The sequence below is a fragment of the Protopterus annectens genome, chromosome 5.part1 (assembly GCF_019279795.1).
Source record: "Protopterus annectens isolate FY-2018-M chromosome 5.part1, PAN1.0, whole genome shotgun sequence".
NCBI classification, from domain to species: Eukaryota; Metazoa; Chordata; order Ceratodontiformes; family Protopteridae; genus Protopterus; species Protopterus annectens.
The window spans coordinates 343,969,282-343,991,589 of NC_056736.1; the positions used below are offsets into that span (position 1 = coordinate 343,969,282).

The 22,308-nt window shown below is 39.3% G+C and overlaps 1 protein-coding gene across 1 annotated transcript in view; it reads right to left on the bottom strand.

The window, feature by feature from the left end:
• The window catches only part of INPPL1 (inositol polyphosphate phosphatase like 1), a 1,746,155-nt gene that overhangs the window by 349,173 nt on the left and 1,374,674 nt on the right, over positions 1-22,308 (bottom strand). Inside the window, exon 19 of the mRNA XM_044073026.1 lies at positions 14,721-14,810. Within this exon, the coding sequence (XP_043928961.1) occupies positions 14,721-14,810 (90 nt within the window). The remainder of the gene's footprint in view (positions 1-14,720; positions 14,811-22,308) is intronic.

Genomic DNA, 22,308 nt, shown 5'->3' on the forward strand with positions numbered 1-22,308 from the left:
GCAATACTAAATGCTTTTTTAGTTGTACTCTACCCAAGATTTACACTGTAAAAAGAAAAAGGCTGGAAAGCAGCAACTGAAAGTTAATCTAATGTTGTGATCTTGGTGTAAAAGTATATTGATTATACTATATACAGAATCAAAAGACATTAATGTCCCCATGTTCAGAGAGTTGGATGTCTAGATTCTTCTTCTTATAAAAGTTTTTATGTAAACAGGGTTGAAAAAAAGGAAAATAATGCAAAACATCAAATTATGAGCAGTTATGAATTAAATCTACAAGGAACAATGTAATTATCTTTTAAAAGGGTATTTGCAAGCACTTCAATTAAATCTGTTGAAGCTGTGGGAAGTAAGTAGTTATACAGGTAAGTTGTCTTCCCAGCAGCTTTAGTACTTTAATGGTCTAAATACAACAGTGCAAAATTTAGTTTGTTTATTCAAGGGTAGCCAGTGCACTTTTCTTAAGAATAAAAGTTAGTGTTTCCTGAAAGCATACAAGCTGTTTACACTCATGGGAAATTAATACAGATAAGATAATAGCACAAAGCAATATATGTTACTGGCAACATATGTTCTAACAGGGCACAATCATGGTTAATCTTAATATAAGAATTGGTAATGTCTGTGGATGTAGCCACTGAGCCAAGGTAACTGCTACTATCTGGAGAGTTAGACTTCCATTTTATATATACAATTTTGTATTTTTGTTGCAAGTTAAAATGGAGTATTTTTTTTTTATATATTTAAATTGTTTCTTGACTGTTTTTATTGAAATGAAAATGTTGTGTAACAAATTAAAACAGATATTAGAGGCAGCAACTGCACACAAGATCAGCATGCCAAACATTAGAGTGTGCATGTAAGCTGCAAGTTACAAATATATTTTCAAAAAAAATCCATAATATATGTAACTAATTTTCATTAGAATGGCTACTCTTTCAGTATTTACATGGACTGTAAATGGCCCTACAGAGGGGTGTGTGTGTGTATACATAAATAGTACTGAATTACATTAAGGGGTGCAGGGTACAAACAGGAATGTTACAGGAGATGCCTTTGATTAGAAATGAGCAGCTTTGACAAAGAAAGGATTTCAAGGTGGACATTCAGCAGAATACTGGAGACAAAGAAAACTGGGAGAAATAATACTGAATGCAAGAGGCGCTCTAACAGTAACAGATGAGGAAAAAAGGCAATAATGGTTGATTTGTAACAATAAGTGGTTCCTGGCAGAGGAGGAAGATTATGCTGGCATGTATTCATATTCAAACTAAAACTATTATGGAGCTTAGGAGAATTTTGGAAGGAATAATATGCTTTCAGTAGGGAATACTAGTTATTGGGGGGGAGGCTGGAACTGACTTGCAATAGGATGTATCAGAGGGTCCTAAATGGGAAAATATAAAAAAGGAGGGAAGATTTCTGTAGCAGTACATAATATTTAGTATAGAAGTTATGAATTCAGTTGCATTGCCACATCCACCTATTTCTCTCCAAGATACAATAAACGGGCTAGATTGGATATATATTTTATTTCATATGTATGTGCATATATAATTGGGCAGCATGGTGGATAGAGTTGTTGACTCACAGCAAGATGCACCCCGGTTCGATTCTCAGCTGGGGTACTTTCTGTACAGAGTCAGCATGTCCTCTCTGTATTTGTGTGGGTTTCCTCTGGGTGCTATGGTTTCCTCCCACATTCCAAAGACATGCAGGAGGTGGATTGGGCACTCGAAATTGCCCATTGGTGTTACTATGTGCGTGAGTGTGTGGTGTGGATGGGCATAGGTGTTGGTGTGTGTACGAGTGCATGTGGTGTGGATGGGCTGCCGTGTCAGGGCTGGCCACCCGGTGGTGTAGACCTTGGCTCTGGATGGTTGCAACTGTTGAAGTGACACCCTAAACCCCATGTGTGGAAATGGGAAAAAGGGGTTTTAGATGGATGGATAGATGTGTGTTTAATTGAAAGCTTTGAGACATATTTAAGAAACATACCAGATCAAAACTCAATAAAAACTATGCTAAAATGCAGAGCAATTATGAAAAAAATTAAACAACGGCACTTTCCTACTTATCCATTAAAAACAAAGAAGTGGAAATTATTCAAGAATTATTAGGGAAGACAGAAATTACTTCAGAAGGGATAGCAAGTGAGTGGGATAAAATGAAAATTTGAACCATGGCAGAAGTAACAGATAAGAAGTTATGACAAAGAAGCAATTGGAATTATTTAAAGAGGCTGGCAAAGTTTAAATATCGCAGAAGAAACTTAATTTGCAAAATATGCATACATTTAGAAAGGTGCTGTTAAACAGCTGTATTGCATGGAATGCCATGATTATGCTTCAAAATTAGAAAAGATAAACTTGTTAATCACTTTTCAGAAATCCCTAGAATAAGGCTCAATCTTAACAGTGCTTAAGAAAGCTTAAGAATGTTTAACATAAGCTGGTCTTTAAGCACTGTTAAGACTGGGTATCACACACTGGTGATTAACAGTAGACAGTATCTGCGAGCAAAGAAAAGCAGCAGGAAGTAATACAACTTTAAAATCTGTTTGATACTTCACTCTGTCACACTTCTAAACAATAAGTGTGGCAGAACAGAGTGTTTAGCAGTTGTTAAAACTGTTATTTCTTCACATGAATACTTAGCTTCTTGCCTACTGCTGCACGGAGTGAAAGTGCTTACTAGCTTTCAGGCTTTGAAAGCCAGTAAAAACACTTTGCACACCTATACTTGTTTCTGTAACATTTGTACCTGCAGCAGATAAAGCTCTATGTACGCATCTCACTGATGATAATCTTTATGTTTTCTCAACAATAATGCTAAGATTAATTTCTTGGTATCCATGTCTTGAACACACCAAGATGGTTATAACAGGAGAACCAATCACAGTTGGTTATGTCTGGAGAACCAATCATAACCCCCATATTTTTAGTAACAATTCTAGAGAGTAAAATATTTTAGAGCAGGAACCTGCTCAGCAGAAAACAGAAAGGGTTATAGTGAAATTTATTTTTCTTGTCATAGGCTCACTAATCAGAAATCTTATAGAGGTGGTTAAGAGATATTTTGAAAATTTTATGAAAACATGTATAAAGCTGAGAAATGCATAAACCAAGAAAAAGCACACATGAAAATATTTATGGAAGACTTAGCAAAAGCTAGAAAAAGATTAGACTCAACAATTAATGGCTAGGACAGGAAGAGTTGAGATAAAATATGGTTACGTAATCAGCAGCAAGGTCTATGGGAACAGACTGCATTCCTGTGTCAGTCTGGAATTTAGGAGGGAAAAAAAAGTGATAAAGATCTGGAAAGTTTTGTTTAAAAATATTTTGAAGGGGGAGGAAGGGGGTAGTACTAGCACCTCAGATGACTTTACATTTCTGGACTCAGCATTACAAGTCCAGACCATTTAAATGGTTACCAATACAAGTACCTGTTATACCAGCATGTCAGCATATGCCTAGAGAAGACATTCTTCTCAGGGTGGAAGGATGCTGATCTTTTGTAGACTGACCAGACAAACAGGCCCTTTGGAAGATTAAGTCCCAAATGTTAAAAATACTGCAACAGTGATCTGTTTGAACATCTACCATTATGGTAAGTTATTTACACAGTTGCACTTTCTTAGGGATTTGGTAAGTCCCCTAGAACAGGGCCAAACTCTACCCCAGTACAGGCCATAGATCCTTGTCTATCTTTGAACAAAGATGGAGTTATTTTACTGCACTCACAAATATGAAGGCACCCTGGCCTGGACACCAAGACAGTTGCACACTTCTTTATTCACAATTCACAATCCATAGGTTAAGCGCTTTCATCCAATTGCTATTGGACTTCCTGGTTCTGAGGAAGTCCAATAGCAATTGGATGAAAGCGCTTAACCTGTGGATTGTGAATTCTGAATAAAGAAGTGTGTAACAGTCTTGGTGTCCAGGGAGCCTTCATATTTGTGAGTGCAGTTTTGTCTCTTTGGTTATCCAGTTATTTTACAGCCTTTTCTGCTTCTGCTGTTTGAAAGAGATTGGAGGCTGGGTGAGAGGCTTCCATGTATACTTAGGCTTCAATGAGTAACATCTAGTGTGTCTAATTCCAGATGACTACTTTTCAGTGGATCCTGCATTTGGCCATAGGGTACCTGAATAATGTCGGTGTACGTAAAGATGTATTTTGGTATTTCATTGCCTGGAGTCATCACTCATGGCTCTTACCATTTTGTTAGAGTGGTCTCCATGTTTAGTGCAGTGTGTTGCTGTTTTGGTATATCATTTGCATCCATAATATTGGCCAGTGTGGTATCTGTGGTGGCAGGGACATTACAGGAAAAGAACATCTAGTACTGGTGCCTTGTGGCCTATCAAGAAATTTACTGTTAGGCCCCTTGCTTTGGTCTTCTTGTCTCCGCAGACCCTGGCAGTGATCTATAGCTGGGAGAAGTCTACTCTTGTTGCAGCACAAAGGGTTGATTTTACTGATGCCGTGGTGGACACTTTCCAGTACCAGTTGTGAGGAGTTAGCTGAGTACTGAATAGCTAACTTAGTTGGGAGCTTTACTTGAAAGGGTTAAATCTGAAAAGAGTATCCTAGAAACCCTGCTAGTTGCTCATGTTAAAAGGGCGTGGTTATCACAAAAAGGCCTTTACAAATAGGTCTAAAATAGGATATGTTTTTGCATTAGAGAGTAAGAACAACAGGGGACAGGGCCCCTTTGTCATTTATGCAAACTAAAATGAGGAGTTTCAGCCATTATAGGAACTTCTGTTATGTGCACAGTGTAACTTGGAATGAGAATTTCAACTGGGAAAGGAATTTCTGCAGCCTGAAGTGAGAAGCTTAGTGGGGAAGAGTCCCTCCTGTGCATTTGGGAAAGTCAGCTTCATGGAAGAAGCTTATTTAATCTATGGAGGAGTTTTGCATTTGAAGATAAACGTTGATGTTGTCTGAGAAGAACCATTTCTTCATGAAGTGTTTTACTTGCTTAAAACCAGAAAACCCTAAAGGTAAGCCGAAAGTTCTTTAAAAACTATCCTAGTTGCAAAGTATTAACAGACTATGAAAGATGTTGTCAAAAAGTCACTTTTATTGTTCTTCTTGTAGCTTGGCTTTGTAGACTAGACTCTTCAGCCAGTAAGGACTACAACAGCCTTCTTCTATTTTGTATATTGTGATCTATTTTCTTTACATGGTGTTTTACTTGTACTCTGCCGTTAATTACGTATTTAAACTAGGAAAGAGACCACAACTGTCTCTCTTGTGAGTCACACAGAAATTGAATTTTCCAACACCCTCCCACACTGGTGCTGTTGTGTTTTTAAACTCAACTGTCTTTCTAAATGCCTTCCCCCTAAGTTAATTTGACCACATATTTCATTCAATCTTTTCTTTCATTGGCTATTGTAAGCACAAAATTATCATTTTGTGAAATCATTCCCCACTTCAGCTATTTAAATTTATTGTCCCTCCCACTGTATTCCACAGAGCCAGAATATAAAATGCCCACTCCTTCCAATCTATCGTACACTCTTAAAATTAGTGGCTGTCCACTTAGATAGCTAAAAGCTTAAGTTACACCTTCTTCCATATCTAGCTGCTTAGGGCACATGGCAGCTCATAGGATATTAACCAATTTTTCCATCTTACCTCTGAAATCTGCAAAATCTACTCCAAGACCACCAATTATTAGAGAGCCCACATTCTGTCTCTCAGTAGTCATCTTGGGATTAGTGCTTCTGCTATGCTTCTGGTGAGAGAAGGAGCATAGTGACATTAATTCCTGGAGACTGCTGATCACTGGAAAGCCTAATAACCGCTTCAAAGGTGGCAGCTTGGAATTTGTGCTTATATTTTGCTCCTGGTGACAGAAGGAGAAGAGTGCACTGATTCCTGACTGTTTTTGATTGGAAAGCGTATGTCTGTGTTTGACCTTCCTAACTGACCTGGATGCTAGTCAAGCCTCAGGAAAAGGCTGCAAGTGTACAGACTCTTGTATCATCTGGAAAAAGACTCCTGATCACCAACTTTGGGAAGTCATCCATCCGTGGTAACTATCATATTGACAACACACCCCTTATAGTTGACCCAGTAGTCGGGGACTTAGGGATACACACATAGATAGTAATCTAGCCTTTGACCATCACGTGTCTACAGTGGTGAGGAAATCATTCCATGTTGCACAACTTATTAACAGAGGTATGCCATCTAAGTCCAAGGAAGTCATTGTTCCAATGTATTTGGCATTCATCAGACCTATCATTGAGTAGAATGCCCCCTTTGGTATGTACCTAACCAGGCATATCCAACAATTGGAATGTCCACAGAGATTCCTCACTAAAAGAATACAGGGCGTAAGTAAAATATTCTATGAAGACCGCCTCAAGGCCCTATCCCTGTATTCTATCTCCTACAGGCTCTTGAGGGGAGATCTATGCCTGGCATACAGGGCATTGTCAGACCCCCACTCTGATGGACCTCCTCCATATCCACAAAACAAACAGCATCAGAATTACCCATTCTAAAGACTTAAACCTTGCCTGTGATATAAATAGGACCTGCTGGAGAGATAGGCACAGTGCATGAGTAACATGTCCTATACAGAGTGTCTCTATCCCTGTATTCTGGCTCCTGCAGGCTGCTGAGGGTATATCTATGCCTGGCAATACAACACTTTATCAGATCTCACCCTGATGGACCTCTTGCATATCCGCAAAACAAACAGCACCAGAATTACCCATTCTAAAGACTGAGCTTGCCTGTGATATAAACAGGACCTGCTGAAGAGGTAGTTATGTATCCCAGAGACTACCACTTCTCTAGAACAGGCTCCCCATCCTGTGAAGTAGAGTTCCTCCCTAACCCAATTCAAGTGTAACTTGAGGCAGTTGGATGGGGAACAGGAAATTAATCACTGGTTTGGCACATATGTCTCTAATGGACTCGGGCAGCCTGTAAATGTTTCATCTACCCAGCCCCTGCTTGTAAATGTTTCATCTCCCAAGCCACTGCTTACACTTATCAAGGGTACGATAACTTGTCAGAGATTTAAGCTAGGCCTAAAAAGGCCCTTCTGTTCCTTAACCTAGTAAAAATCTATGTACCTATGAGTAATCATTTTTCTCCTTAGTTACCTCCCCAGTAAAGGTATTTTTATACTCTATGAAACAAGCTGAAGTAAGCAACCTGAACTTACATTTGAATTGTAACAAACTGTCCGGCCTGTGACTGTATTTTGTGCAGCCTACTTCACAGTTTATAACAAAACATAGCTGTACAATAAGAGTCAACAGACAACAAGAAACAGACAAAAGAAAAAAATGTTACAGTTATACAACATCAAATGCAGCAATGTGTCTGTAATGCAACAAGGATTGCAGCAAAATAATAATGCCCAACACACAACAAATCTGCAGATAAAGTCAAAAAAGCCACACAAAATATTAAGGCCATACTTTGAAACCTGCTGAATGCCAACAGAATACGGCTTCTCTAAAGAAAGCAAATGTGAAGTCAAAGGAAGTAGTAGAGGTTGCAATAGCTAAAGTTACATAACGCCAATGATGTCCAGCTTCTTTGTCTCTGCCACCGGAGACAAAACGGAGGCAGAAGCTGCAAAGCTGCAGAAGCAACTGAATCTGACCAAAGAGGCTATAGTGAGGAGGCCATGACAGGCCAAAAGGAAATGGAGCATGGCTGTTTCAAACACAGAAAAGAAATAATACAGCTTTGAAAAACTCTGTACAGACTTGAAGAACAGCAAAGAAGTTTGTTGCTTGATCATGAGTGACAAAAGGGACTCAAACTGGACATTAATTCATCTTTACAATTCTGCAAGAATGTAATGTTGCACCTGCAGACTGTCAGCAGCACCGTTCTTGATTTGAAAGCCAAGTATCAGCATTTGAAACCTGAAAGTGCATTGTTAAAACACAACTCAACACAGACTGAGAATAAAACTAAGTAACTACCCAAAATTTTGCTCATCATATCCAAGTGGCTAAAGATACAACCCCCCCCCCCCCCCCCAAAGCAGAAGCAATATACTTTGGCCCACCTTGTAAAACAAAACCAATCTGAACTTGAGAATGAAAGCAGACAAGTTACATTTTTCCACAAAGTACTTGAAAAGACTGCAAAGGAAAATGATTATTCTTTTTTGTAATATGAATGTGAAAAAGTAACATTACATTAGCAAAGTACATTACATGCATACAGAATCAGGATTTCGAAGAAAACTGTAAAAAGAATGCTAACACTGTTATAGTGTGCCGCATGAAGCGAAAAGAAAGATGTCTTGCAAGGTGGATGAGGTTGGGAGATTAGTATAATGGTTAAGGTCTTTACCTTAAAAACACAAGGTGCCTGGTTTGATTCTCACAGGGGTAATTGGCTAGGCTTAAAATGGCCTAGAAGGGCAATTTGCCTAGTACTAATCTATGAACCCTAATCTCATCTACAGGATGAACACATCATACAGTCAAGTTCTTGAAAAAAAACTAACCCCCTGTAACACAAGGAAAAGCTGTCAGAGAAGTTAAGAAAAACTCAAGAGATTCTAACCCAGCTATTTGAAGCCATTTATAAAGAGAACAGCAGAGAAATGAAAGATTCTTTACAAAGTTGGAATGTATTTAAAATGTCTAAACAAGACTGAGCCATAATCCAGATTGCTCAGCATGTTAGGGCTATAGCATGAACATTTTCATTTCCTGGCAATGCAGAAGGTGGTACAAGAGTTAACTAGCTTACCATAAATTGCAGTAGTCAAAGTACTTTATACATGCTTAATAGACTTTCGGCTTTTCCCGGTTAGGGGTCGCCACAGCGGAACTTCGGTCCGCTCATGATTGGCAGTGGATTTTTACTGTGCCAAGTTGCCAGCCTGGCAAACAGCCTTCAACGAAGGCACGCCCATGCTATACATTCTTAATGTTCAACCTAATTTAGATACTGAGCCTCCATGGCAAATAACCTGATGCTGCAGAAAGCCTACAGTGCAAATATGTAAACTGACAGTGTGAGCCCAAGAGATGGACTCTTAAATATTTTCTGTGACTGTTGTGAATATGTAAGTAAACCTCTTAAATCCAGAACAAGCAAAAGAGCATTTAGGTGTAGAAGATGCAGAAAGATTATGGAAGGTGAGCATTTTAAAGCAAGGAACCCTCAAAAAGCTTTTGAATCTGGACAGGTGTAGAATTGGCCTCCAAATCTACTTCTTTTCTGTGGACTAGAAATGGTCTTGAATAAAATCCTTTTCCTCATAACTGTGGCAGCACTTCTATCACTACTAAAAGAAGAAGGTTTGAAACAGCAGAAGGCATACAATGTCTCCTGATCCCTGTGAATCTGAGAAATGTCCAAGAGGATTGGTTTGGAATTCCAATTAAGCTTGTAAACTCTCCTAATGAGGCTTTCTTTACAATAATGTAAAGCAACGATAAAGTTTGCTAACAATTTTGGGAAAAGTGAGGTTTTCTGGGGTGGGGAAGAGAAGGGGTTAGGGGTGCTGAAGAGGCATAATCAGAGCTGATATCTGTTCTTGTCGGGACCCTGAAATCCACTGTACTTGGTCTTACAGTTCCCTGGCCATTTTTTTTTCTTAAACTGGCTTGTGTTATGTAGATTTAGATTTAGATTGCTTTCTAAAGAAAGGACCTAGCACTATAAGGTAATTTCTGTGATAGCTAGGAACAAGAGAGAGAGCTGTTTTATCCCTTGTACCCCTTTACCTCTCTCTATTCCATTTTATTGAGTTTAATTGTGGGATTCCCAAACAGCAAATCTTTATCAAGAGGTGCATTCAGAAAGTGAGCATTTACATTCTCTGGTAGATGCTGAAACCTAACCCAAGCATGCCTACATGCCTACGAATAACAGAACCAGTGGCATCAGTGCAGACTGGGACTACAGTGATCTCTGGGTTGGAGGGGGTGGGACAGCCAGGGAGGCATGGTTGTTTTAGGGTTCAAGGCAGACACGTCATTAAGGCCATGCCTCATTGCACAACCACCTGTCTAAGACTATGTCAATCAGCAAACAAGGAGGTGTAGGACTAGATGAACTTACCAGCTTGGCTGCAGTATGATGATCATGGTTCATGCTCAATTTTCCTGGTTGTGGATGAATCAAGTCAATGTTGTCATGAGGTTCTTCTTGTCTGGATGGATGGGATCTGCCTGGCAAAGCTTCATGTTAGAGTACCCAATACTGGTGTGGCTCTAGGAGGAAGAAGCAATAGAGGAAGGCCAAGTAGTAAAGTGGGCAGTAAGCAGGGTGCAAAAACAAATTGGGGGGGGGGGGCAAGAAAATCAGGTTACCCAAATGAGGCCACCACATCTTCTCCAGGGGTCTCAAGGGCTTGTTCCACATCAGCTGACCAGAATACAAATTCTTACATTTGAGAAAGTTGTAGATGAAATTGACGGCAACACTAATATGGAGGGGCAGGAGATGTACCTCACCGCCTCTCACTGTCAGCTGACAATGGGTATGAATTCTGTTCTTTTAGCTGAGGGACATATCAAGGATCAGTGGGCTGTTTCATGAATTGACTTTGTGAGTAGACATTTTGACCAAAGCCTTGCCCACTGATACCTTGTACCTTTTCTTATCCTACAATGCTGATGTCAGTTACTCAAAAGGGTAGCACGCTCACCTTTAGTGCTGGAAGATTAGAGTGCTGCATGTTCCATTATCATTTTGGGTGAACCAATTTTCAAATTGCTGACACTGCAGTGCAGCATTAGGAGATGCAGGAAGTCTGAGTGTACCACCCTTCAGATGAGATGTCAAACCAAGATTCCATCCACATAAGTGGTCACAATTCAGGTGGATTTTAAGGATTCCATGGCACTTATCAAAAACAGTAAGGGTGCCCTGGCCAAATTCTCCCCAGTAGTATAAATACCACCTTGGTTCTCCCCTGAGCCTAGTGAGATTAAATCTGTCAAAGGTGAGACAGACAGACAGATAGAAAGATAGACAGAGATAAACAGATAGATACTTCAGACAATGACTCTCCAAAGTCACCATCTTTTTGCAGTGATGTGTCTCATCACTACAAAGAGATGGTAGTGATGAGGGTCTCAATCTTTCTCATATCTCTTCCTCGGGGGGGGCAGAAATGACAATTCTCTCATTTGTCACAATTCTTAATGTTGTTGGTCTCTCCTAGGCAAGACAAACAAGCCTCCCTCCTGCTTGTTCAACTAGCCTGTTCATTCTTCCTCCTGGGGTGAGAGGCCTTTTTGCCCATTCATTACACTGGAGGCAAGGCCTCCTGGGGTGAGAGGCCTTTTTGCCCATTCATTACACTGGAGGCAAGGGACAAGACAGTTGGGAGGTGAGCTGTCAGCCACACTGGGACTGTTTTTCCTAAAGGCCTTAGCATCCTCTGTACATGCCTGAAGCATCCAAGGGGTTGGCTTGCAAAGGGACGCTGGAATATATGTATATGACTCCATACATATGTAATCAATGGCCCTACCACACCTTGTCGATAGTATTTCCAGGTGGTCCCTGGTCTCCTTCAGGAATTCTAACACAGTAAGTATCCACAGTCTCAAGTCTCATCCTGTGCTCCTGAAGGGAGGCAAGCCATCTAAGCCACATCATTCCTTCTCCTCTCCCTGTTCCAGCTACAAGTGCCAGTGCCACCAAATGAACTAGGATTACTTGGGTGATAGAGCTTTAGTCTTCTGTGCCAATGAAGTGTGCAGTTTAGACAGTAAATCTGGAAACTTTCCTACAAGTATGTCAAGCTTGACATTTAAGTTGTTCAAAGAGCTGGAAAGAATTCATATTCCCTGCTGGCCTAGAGGCTGACATCAGAACCTGACAGCAGAGGCATCAACAAATATTAAGGCAGGAGACACACAAACCTCTTAATGCAGAACTACAACACTTTTAGAACTGTGCTAAGCTAGAGATATCAGAAGTGGAAATCCCAACATATACTTACTGAAAGAGGGCAATTGAAGTCTATTCCAAATGACTCCTTAAGATCTCAATATTCTTTACAACTGAACTATTTCCCAACTTCTTGACTCAACCAGATGACCTCCAAAGGGCTATCCACGGAAAAAAAAACAATATGCATCGTTGCTAGTTTGCTACAGTCAACTTTATTTTGATGAGTTCAGCAGTGATATTACACTGCAAATTAAAATCCAGTTATGCAACATGCAGTTAAATGTTTTTCTAAATGCTTATCTGTTCTGAAACCTGTATCATTTCATTCAAACATATCTAAAGGGAAAAATGCACTGAATATCAAATAAGGTTACTGACATGCCCCTGCACTGGCCCAGTAGCCAAAGAGCCTCAATCCTCACCACTGGGAACAGTAAGGGAGGTACACACTGGGAGGATGACAAGTACACAAAGTAAAGCACAATTTCCCTTAAGAGCACACAGAGATCACAGTCAGTCTGGTGCTGGTTTCTCCTTCTTTCTAAAGATGCCCTATACAACTCCCCACTGGCACAGTTATAGAGTTGAGTCCTTAGCCAGGGTCCAAGCCATGTCCTCACAACACTCTCTTTATCCAACCAGTGCTTCAAGTCCCTGCCCAATTGCTCACACACACACACACACACACACACACACACACACACACACACACACACACACACACACACACACACAAACACATTGAGATTTGATTTATACACAAACACACACATGGGAAAGGCTGGCATAGGTTTACTAGCTAGGCCCCCTTCTGCCCGGACCATAAGGTAGTTATCACTGTCACCAAAACCCCTTATCAGCTACTCTAAGGCCCTTCCCAAAGGGTGACCAATCCTACTGTGTAATGTTACTATTATCCAAATGGTAAGTGTAACCAAGACTTGCAAGGCTATTTAGGAGTGGCCTGTACAGTGTCACCAGATACACATGCAAGTACTCTCAGAGCTTAAATATGTCTCACAAATATCAGCCACAAAGATAGTTTTAAATATATTTAATAATAAATAATAAAAGAACAAGACAATACTCAATCAACACTGTAACTACGAAGAAAATATTTTAAAACAACATTGCAGGACAGTCTCAAATAAATACAGAAAACATCTAAACTAACCTTTACTGTATTCCTAACTAGATCTAAAATAACTTACTGTACCTTAGTTATTTACTATTAAGCAAGGCAAGTGCTGATGAGTGAATGTTCTTGCTCGGTTCAAGACAAGATACAAAATGCACACAGCCTGTCTGAGAGAGTTCTTAGATTACTATCAAACATTACTGCTAGGTCAGCTTGGATGACATCACTGTCACCTGCCTTCAGTTTCCAGGCTAACAGAAACTAACATATCTGTGTTAAAAATACATCTCTCTCAGATGTTTGCAGAAAATGGAAGTCGTAAAACAATAAAACGCTTTTACATTTGAAACTTAGTAATTATTTCTGTTTCAAGACCAGATAAATACCTCTAGCTCTAGACATTGTCTGCTTGCTGCATTAAAACAGAGATAACACAATCATAAAACACTTTAATTTCAACTTATTTTCTTGATGTTTTGCAAGTTAACTCTGTTAATACTATTAATACATACATTTGCACAGGTATATAGTTTATATACATTTCTGTTCTTTTCCAGTAGGATACACTGTGAAAGCATCCTTGAAGCTCAGTACTGTACAAACCCTGTTCAACACACACTTCTGCACCAGTAGTTTAATATACACACAATATATATTTCTCTTACATTTGTAAGACAATCATATGAATCATATTAATATTCACAAATAACATGATTATTTACAAAATTCCAGACAGCTGGGCTGGCAGTGTCACAGGTACCCCCCTCTTTTTTTTCCAAATATCACCCATTAATTTCCTCTCTGTTTAAGGTACAAAGTTTTTCAATACACCTCATAAAATAGTCCATCATGACGTCATAAAGGGAAGGAAGTCATATAAGTAAGCAAAGAAGACTTACACTTTTATGAGCAGACTTTTTTTCTCTGTATTCCTTTTTAACAGGATCATCCATTACAGCACCAGAAGTCAGCACTACTAAACAGTCACAAGTTATATCAGTTACAATGCATGTGTGCAAGAAAGGTTAGTATAGTGAAAAACTGGCTTCCTACTGAAATCTCAATACTCAAATTACAGAGTCATGAGATTCTGAAAAAAGAAGACCAAAAATGTGAAAACCAAACAATTTTTCTCATTTAAACTTGTTTTTTTTTTCCCAGGGGGCCATGCATGCCCCAATGTGGGGGAGAAGCCTGCTCTGAACTTGTAAATAGCAACTTAGATCACCACACCTCAGAGAAAAGAGAATATTCAGAGAAATGGGAGTCACAGACTTGGTATATATAAGTCATAATTTTCGGCCATTTAGTTTCCATATCCTGGGACTCATCAATGTAGGTCCTGACATTTTAAATGGTTACCTGAAAAGTTTCCTTTTTCAACTGTCATTCTATGTTCACCTATGGTATAGGCAATTTTTAACAGCGTACCCCACTTCTGGCATCTGCAGTTTGTCTCAAACAGTTTTCATGATGTGCCAGTCATTCAAGGGGGTGGCAGCCTCCCCTCTAACTAAGAAACAGATTTTTATAGAACTGCAAATTCCTTCAACTTAGTTGAACCTTGATGATGTGTATGCTTGCTTCTACACAGGGTTCATAGGTGTGCTGTTTTTCTAGCATTACTAATGATGTATCATATCCACTGTTATGTACTTACCTTTCTTTGATACAAACTGTGATGTCACACCAACTTCAAATGTACTGAAGACAGGGGAATGATCACTGCTCACAATGTCATCTGTACACCCTAGAGAAGTAAAATAAATAGAAATCATTAGGTAAATGCCTTCAAAAGTCACATTTCAGAAAATAAACTCCTGTTTTGCTTTTGTACTCCCTCATGTCTTTTTCTTTTATGATGAATATCTTATTACAGCAAGATAAAGCACAAATTTTTCCTTGCCTCTTTAGTTTACTTATTTATTTTTGAGAATTAAATGCAAGGAAAACAAATGTAGAGGAATTTACCATAACAGCAGTTCTTTGAGAGACCAAAGAAAGAGATAGCCATGTGGACAGGACTGGTACCCTGCAACTGCTGTTATACCATGGAATATTCATACAGGCAGATTCCCACTACTGACTGTCCTAACATTAATCACTAATGCTGGCCATGGAATAATGAGTGGTCCCTTATCCTTTGTAAATTATTTCTCAAATATTGACGGGTAGAATCAAAGAGGAAACTGTGAAGTGCCTGTCTAATAACTTTGTATCCAAACATTCCATTACCCAAAAACATGACCCTAAATGAAGAAGAATGAGGAGAAAGGGAAATAGTAAATGTTGAAAGAGCTGTTCTCAAAGATAGTACAACTGTACAAGGTACTCATGACTGCAGTACACCAGAAAAAACTGTGGATAAGTGAAAATAGAGACAAAGACAGAAAGAGATAGGAAGAGATAAACTCTTGCAGCAATAAAAAACTAGAGTTTCTTAAATCAGGACATCAGCTGTCATCTGGTGTGTTTTTCTTGTAATCACAACTTCTCCCAGGGAGGAGGTGGCACTGATTTCATAATGGTACACTAATATCATTATCTGGCATGCACTACTGTACACAGACAGCATCATGTTGTCATCTTTTAACAGTTCTGTCTTACTGGGATGTAGGCTGCTGCTGCTGCTTGACTTTTCATGCCTGTTTTTCTTCTTCTTTTTTCTAATATTTATTTTTCTTTCTGTTTTTACTGCTGCCACCTCATTCGCATATGGCTAAATAGCCATAGTTCTGCATGGAAATTCATGGAACATTTAGGCACTGGTGAGTGGAACAAGTTTAACCTTTAATATTCTTTTCCCTTTCTCCTTAGAATTTTTCAACAGCATTTAGGATGGTCAACCAAAAAGCCAACCACTGTCCATGGAGGCATCCAGGAAATGACATATCAGGGAAGAGCAGTTCCCTCGACTGTGCATGCTTCTGAAGAACAGCATAAGATACAGCAGCCTGGAACATAAGACTCATAACATCATGGCCACGTTTTATAATATAGGTCTCCCCATTTTATTGACAGTTTGTGCCACAACATCTTCCCCCCTCTGAGAAACACCAAAAACACCAAGCATCGAGCCATCTATGAGATTTAATAGCTTCTTCTGGCACCGCAACTGTGTGTGTTTGGTAATTAACTGCCCTGATGCTAAGGGTAGCAGATATGCAGACGCTCTTATACAAACTTGTCCAGTACAATATTCTACTTTCCTTACAATCTGGTAGCATGTTCAAACCAAGCAATTTCTTTTTAGACCACTCTGCAGCAGGATCAGCAAATAGATTTTTATACAACAACCTAAATGACTTTTGCACCACATACAAGTATTAAGACTTTTCTGAAGCAGATAGCAAAGTCAGGCTCTGTAGAAACCCCTGCAAACAGCCTTCAAAACGATAGTATAACTGAAGGAAAAGCAACTGGTTAATGATTTGAAGAGTTTCAGTAGTTTGCAAACCTCTTCAGAGGAGGAAGGCTTGATTTCCCATTTAAGATTATCCTTTACAAGGTTCAGGATATCTCCACACAATACCCAATGAGAAAGAAAAACAAGAACCAGAAGATGAAGTCTTCTTACGCTCACATTCAATGTTTAATCCAAACAGGGTACCCAGAGTAAGCTAAAGATTACTCATCCTGTTTTTTCACTTGAAGATAAGGTACAGGAAAAATGAGTCCATTTTTTGAAGCCATCAATTCTTCCTACCACCTTTATTTTAAAAGACTGTTCCAAGACAAGCTGCAACAATGGGACAAGCTGCTTCAATACTATTTATAGCAATCAAAATGTTCTCCTGCCTCAGATGCAAGTCTCCCAGACAAACATAGGACTTCAGTCTGTTTTTTCAGTGAAGGCAATTCCTGAGGCTTCACAAGTTTAGACTTCACTGGAGAGGGACATGAATGTCCTGACCTAGAACAAATTCTGACAACTTTTGGAAGCATTTTTCTGATTAGTCCTTAAGAACATTTTGTCCTTATGTAAAAAAGAGAAAGAGCTCTTAGGAGCCTGAAGCTATAAACTCTTTCCAGCTGAAATAAAGTGCAAATAACAAACAACTACTGGCTTGAAAAGAGACAACATTAAACTTTCAAAGACACTTTAGATTCTACAGAAAGGAATGTTTTGAAACTAGAGAATTAAGGACACGTAAACCTTTGAAGAATGTCTGTGAAATACCGAGTTATGCCACATACTTACAATGGACAAATTAATGGAAGCTGGGATATCTGAAATTTGGATTTTAACTAAGTGGTACTAAAGTATTGTATCATATGAGAAAGCAAGTATATCATAATAAATTTAGGATCACGAGAAAACCAGATTTAAAATCTCTAGTCCCTGATCCTAAAACATTCAAGATGAGACCACCAGGGAAAACATACTAAGAGCCCAAAATGTAGCAAAATCTACTTCAGGACCCACTCGTGAAGATTCATAATCTGTGGTTCTGAGAGTTTCTTGCAACACTGTATAAAAAAACAGGTGAACCAGCACAGAACATGACAAGGTTGGGAATCAGAACAGCTGCTGGAGAAATGGGAACCAGATCCTTCATGGCCACAGTACAGCTCTCTATATAATTTCCGGGCACTCAAGTGTTACTGTGACGAAGCCCTGTAAATGAGGAAAGGAGAATACAGAGATGATGAACCTCTTGTCTCATGACAGGGTCAATATGTCAGATCAGAACTCTCCAAGATCTGCTTCAATGATTGGTATTGTTGGCATAGCTTTTTTTAGTCATGTTTGAGGATGAGTCATAGTCCCTTTCATTTTGTATACAGGTCAGGCGCATTTTATCAGCTGGGGAGGACTTGTGAACAATAATCAATAGAATTAATTTACTTCGAGGAAGGAAAGATGGGCAAGAATTAAGGGGGATAAGTTGATCCTCTCCATAGAACAAGGTGTGTTAGGATTATATGAATTAAAGGGATACCTTAGAGCTTGGCAGTTAAGGCTCATATACATAACACAAGCAGAAGGTTATAAATAAAAGTGGAAAGGAAATGATGACATGGGGGGGGGGGTTAAGAAATAAGGAGAAAACAGGAATTTGGCTACATATCCTTAAGGAGAATAACAACCACCACACAGAATATAATGTTTATAAAATAGTGGAAATACTTGAACTAAGTCAACATGGGAACGGAGAAAGAAGATTTTTGTCAATAGGGATGATTACAAGTGGGGGTACAGAAAAAGGCAAAAGCAGGACTGGAATTTACTGCAGAAAATTATCAAAGGAGCAAATGTACTGAGAGCAAATAACCAGAGGGGAAAAGGTAACAGAGTATGACAAGGTTAGAGATTGCCTTCTCTATCAGAGACAAATGTCTAGTATATAGCAAACCCTGGAGGTGTGATGGGAAAGAGAGAGATAATTGGGAACATGTTCTTTGGGAGTATAATGTGTTGGCAGATTTAAAAAAATTCCAATAGACTAATCTGTCAGAAATGTTGGGAGAGCAAATAGATATAACGAAGGAAATAATTCTTTTACGCTGAGACATAGGATATTAATTGTCTAAATATGGTAAGGAATTGTCAAGTTTAATGCTCTTGGTTATCAAGAAAAAAGCAATTACTAAAAAATGGAAGCCAAAATCTAAACTAACTGTAATGGAAGTCCTGAATATTGTAAAGGAGATAAAAGAACTGGAGGTGGTATCTTTGGAAAAGAGAAACAGCAAACTACATAGAATTACATTGAGTTTGTGGGAATACACAGAATACTGTTCAAGAGAAATAATAAGGCTAAAGGGAAGGCAACAACTGAAAAATCGGTTGAGAGAATGACTGTTGCAATGAAAACATTCTTATATTGTGTGGAAATAATGAAAATGTCATTATGATTTGTGTTTTTTTTCTATTTATACATATGCACCTAATGTCATTATATATATTGCGATTTAATAAACATGTTAAAAAAGAAAACTGGCTTGAATAACTTGTTTTACCATATGCCATTCAAAATATACAGATAAAGCCTAGTTCTGGGAAATGACTTATGGTTTTACTAGGATGAAAGTTCCAGCAATACGCTTGGCTGACAGAAAAACAGAAGTTATGTACTTCCCCATAACAATAAACCCTTTCACTCATGTCCATCCAATACAAAATATGGGTCCACTTATAGGATCTGACCCAGCAAAATCAATGCTCTAGCTTCAAACCCCTTTAAAACTTTTCCCTTCCAGAGTGCATTTGTCTCCCAAGTTACCTCAGAACTCAACTGATGCCTGAGAACTAAGAGTGGAACAATACACTAGGAGTAAAATCCTATGAAAAAAGGCAATACTTAAATTACAATTACAAGAGCAGGACAGGGAACAGTGGGAGGGTTGCTGTGCTGGCTGCACATGAATGAAAGGGTCTATCATTATGGCAACACATAACTTTTGTATCCTATTCATTAAGTCTGTTTGTTCCAACATATGGATCAGAATCTCCAGTTGCAATTATTCCTGGGTGACCCCATAACAGGAGACCTCTCGGAATGGTAGAGCCAAAGGAAGCTTAGGCTCTGGAGAGAAAGTCCAGCTTATAATGAATGATAAAAGTATGCATGGTAGACCAAGTAGCAGCATCATAAATATCATCAGTCACAGAGGAACTAAAGAAGGCCCTGGAAATATCCACAGCTCTAGTGTAATGTGCCTTGGGTTTAATTGGTAAAGTATTATTTTTCTGGTTAGCATACATAAAAATGACCCAATGTGACAGCCTCCAAGAAAGGGAAACTTTTGGATACCATTTTCGCAACTTATAAGGAGCTAAGGAAGAGTCAAGCATCTTTCATTAACAGATTAGTTCTGTGAAGCTAAAAACTTAACTGTGTGTATGTCTAGGGTATGCAAAGTGTATTCGCCCTGTTGGAGTAATTTGGGAGGAAAATAGGTGAATCAATAGGGTTAGATAGATTTGACCCAGTAGCTACTTTTGAAACAAAATAAGGATTTGTCCTGAGGCAGACTGTTGTTAAGAAAAATGATGTAGGCAGAGGAAGAAGATAAAGTCTGCAGCTCTGATATTCCCCTGGCTGAAGTAATTGGCTACCACAACAATGACTTCCAGGAGAGGAACTTTAGTTGAACAGTGGAAGCTAGCTTGAATGGACATTTTGCCAGAACTTCCAACACCAAGTTCAGGTCCCACAGAGGTACAGGATCTTTGACAGGAGGTCTGAGAAGGAAAACTCCTTTCTGGAATGCTTTACCCAATTTATGTGAGGCTAGAAAATGGTCTTCAAATCCAATATGAAAGATAAAAGTAGCTGCTATCTGCACTATAGGAATGAAGAAACAGAACCCATATGAAAATAGACTGTAAAAACTGGAGTTATAAGTGTCCTGACTATCCTTCTAGATAGCAAAGTGCTTCCACTTACCATGAAAGATCTTGCAAGTAGAATCCTTCTGGGAAGCCATATGTATTTTGACCACCTCTTCAGACAGATGATGATCACTGGCCATCAGTACAACTGTTGAAACCAAGCTTTTCACTTTGACTCAGAATATCTAGATAAGGCTTGCCAGAAGGGAGATGACTAGATCTGGAATAGAAACCAGAAGTCATGGGGACTTCAGAAGATAACGTTTCAGAAGACGGAACCAGATTTGTCTGAGCCAGAAGGGGACTATGAGGATGACATTTGCCTTTCACCTTATTGCTTTCTAAATGAATCTGGGAGTTAATGTGAGAGGGAATAGCTGTAAAGTAGCATGGAGGCCATTGCTGAGAGCTCTGAACCTGCTACACCTGATGTTCTGGAGAGAGGTCAAGAGGTCACAGCAAGGGATGCCCCAATGATGAGGGCCACTTTTGGACTGAGGGATCACTAGTGAGGAGAGACCTAATACGCCTATCTGTTAAACAACTGGTAATGCCAGGGACGTATGTTGCAACAAAAAAGTGGTTTGAGGCCATCTCCCTTTGCCATACCCTCACTGCTTCCTGACATAATGGATAGGATCTGGCTCCTCCCTGGTTGTCAATATACCAACCTACAGTCTTATTGTCCATTTGGATAGAAATTATACCACACGGATTGATATCGTGACGTTCCTGCAACACAAACCAGGACATTTTTGTGAAAGTCTGCATTTAGATCTGATCATTGTCCTTGGACTAGCCTCCATTCATAATGGCCTCACTTTCCACCCCAGGGAGGATGCATCTGTAATCAATGTAGCCACTGGAGAGGGAATTACAAATGTTTTCCCCACAGATACCATAGGAAATTTGAATCACCATCTCAGATGGGATCTGAAAGAATCCATGATGATGGAGAATGAAGACACTGGAACCACTGAGCTTGTAACAGCCATTGCAGGATTCACAGGTAAAAGCAGGCAAAGTGAACCACTAGAATAAATGAAGCCATCCTCAAGATCAGAGCTGTAAGAGGGGTGGCATTAAGAAGAAAAGACTTTATTGTTCTCACAGAATCTACTCTTTCTTGTGGAAGAGAAATTACACATTGAGCAGTATCCAGTTTGCACCCTATGAACGTGATGGTCTTGAAATGAATCAGGTTTGACTTCTAAAGGTTGACTAATATCCCCAGGAATGAGCAGAAGTTGAGAAGATAATCCATGGCTTAAATCAGGGATCCCAGCAAGGGGGCAGATAGGAACCAATCATCCCGATACGGAAAAATCTCGAATCCTAAAAGTTGTAGATGAGAAGCTTTAGTGGCCATGCATTTGGTGTGCACCTTGGGGGCTGTAGTGATACCAAATGGCAGGACCCTGAAGTGACACTGTTTGGCTCCTATTTGTAATATAGACACAAAAATTGCAAGTAGAGGCACTAAAGGTCCATGTAAGCAAAACCTTACAAAAAAACAGCGAAAACGTCTTCACAGACCACCAGGCTGTAGTAAAACTGTAGAACTTTTAATACAAAATATAAGCACTTTCAGGATACACCCTTCGTCAGACATGTACAAGAAAACAAACACAAACCTTTTTAAAAGTATTTAAAAATCAATAAGCCAATGACCATCAAAATCTAATAGAAGTCACAGGTCTACGCCTCCTAAGAACAGGTTTTAAAGGTACTACTCCATTGAGTCCTGGACTTTTGTCATCACCTAGCCTTACAATCCATTGTACCTCACAGTATTCAGTCTGACTGACAATATAGCCCCCTCTGGCGTTCACCTTAACCAATTGTAAAATCATGAAAGTAAAGTGGTGTCCTGGATGTTCTTTAATATGTTGAAAGACAGCATTATGTG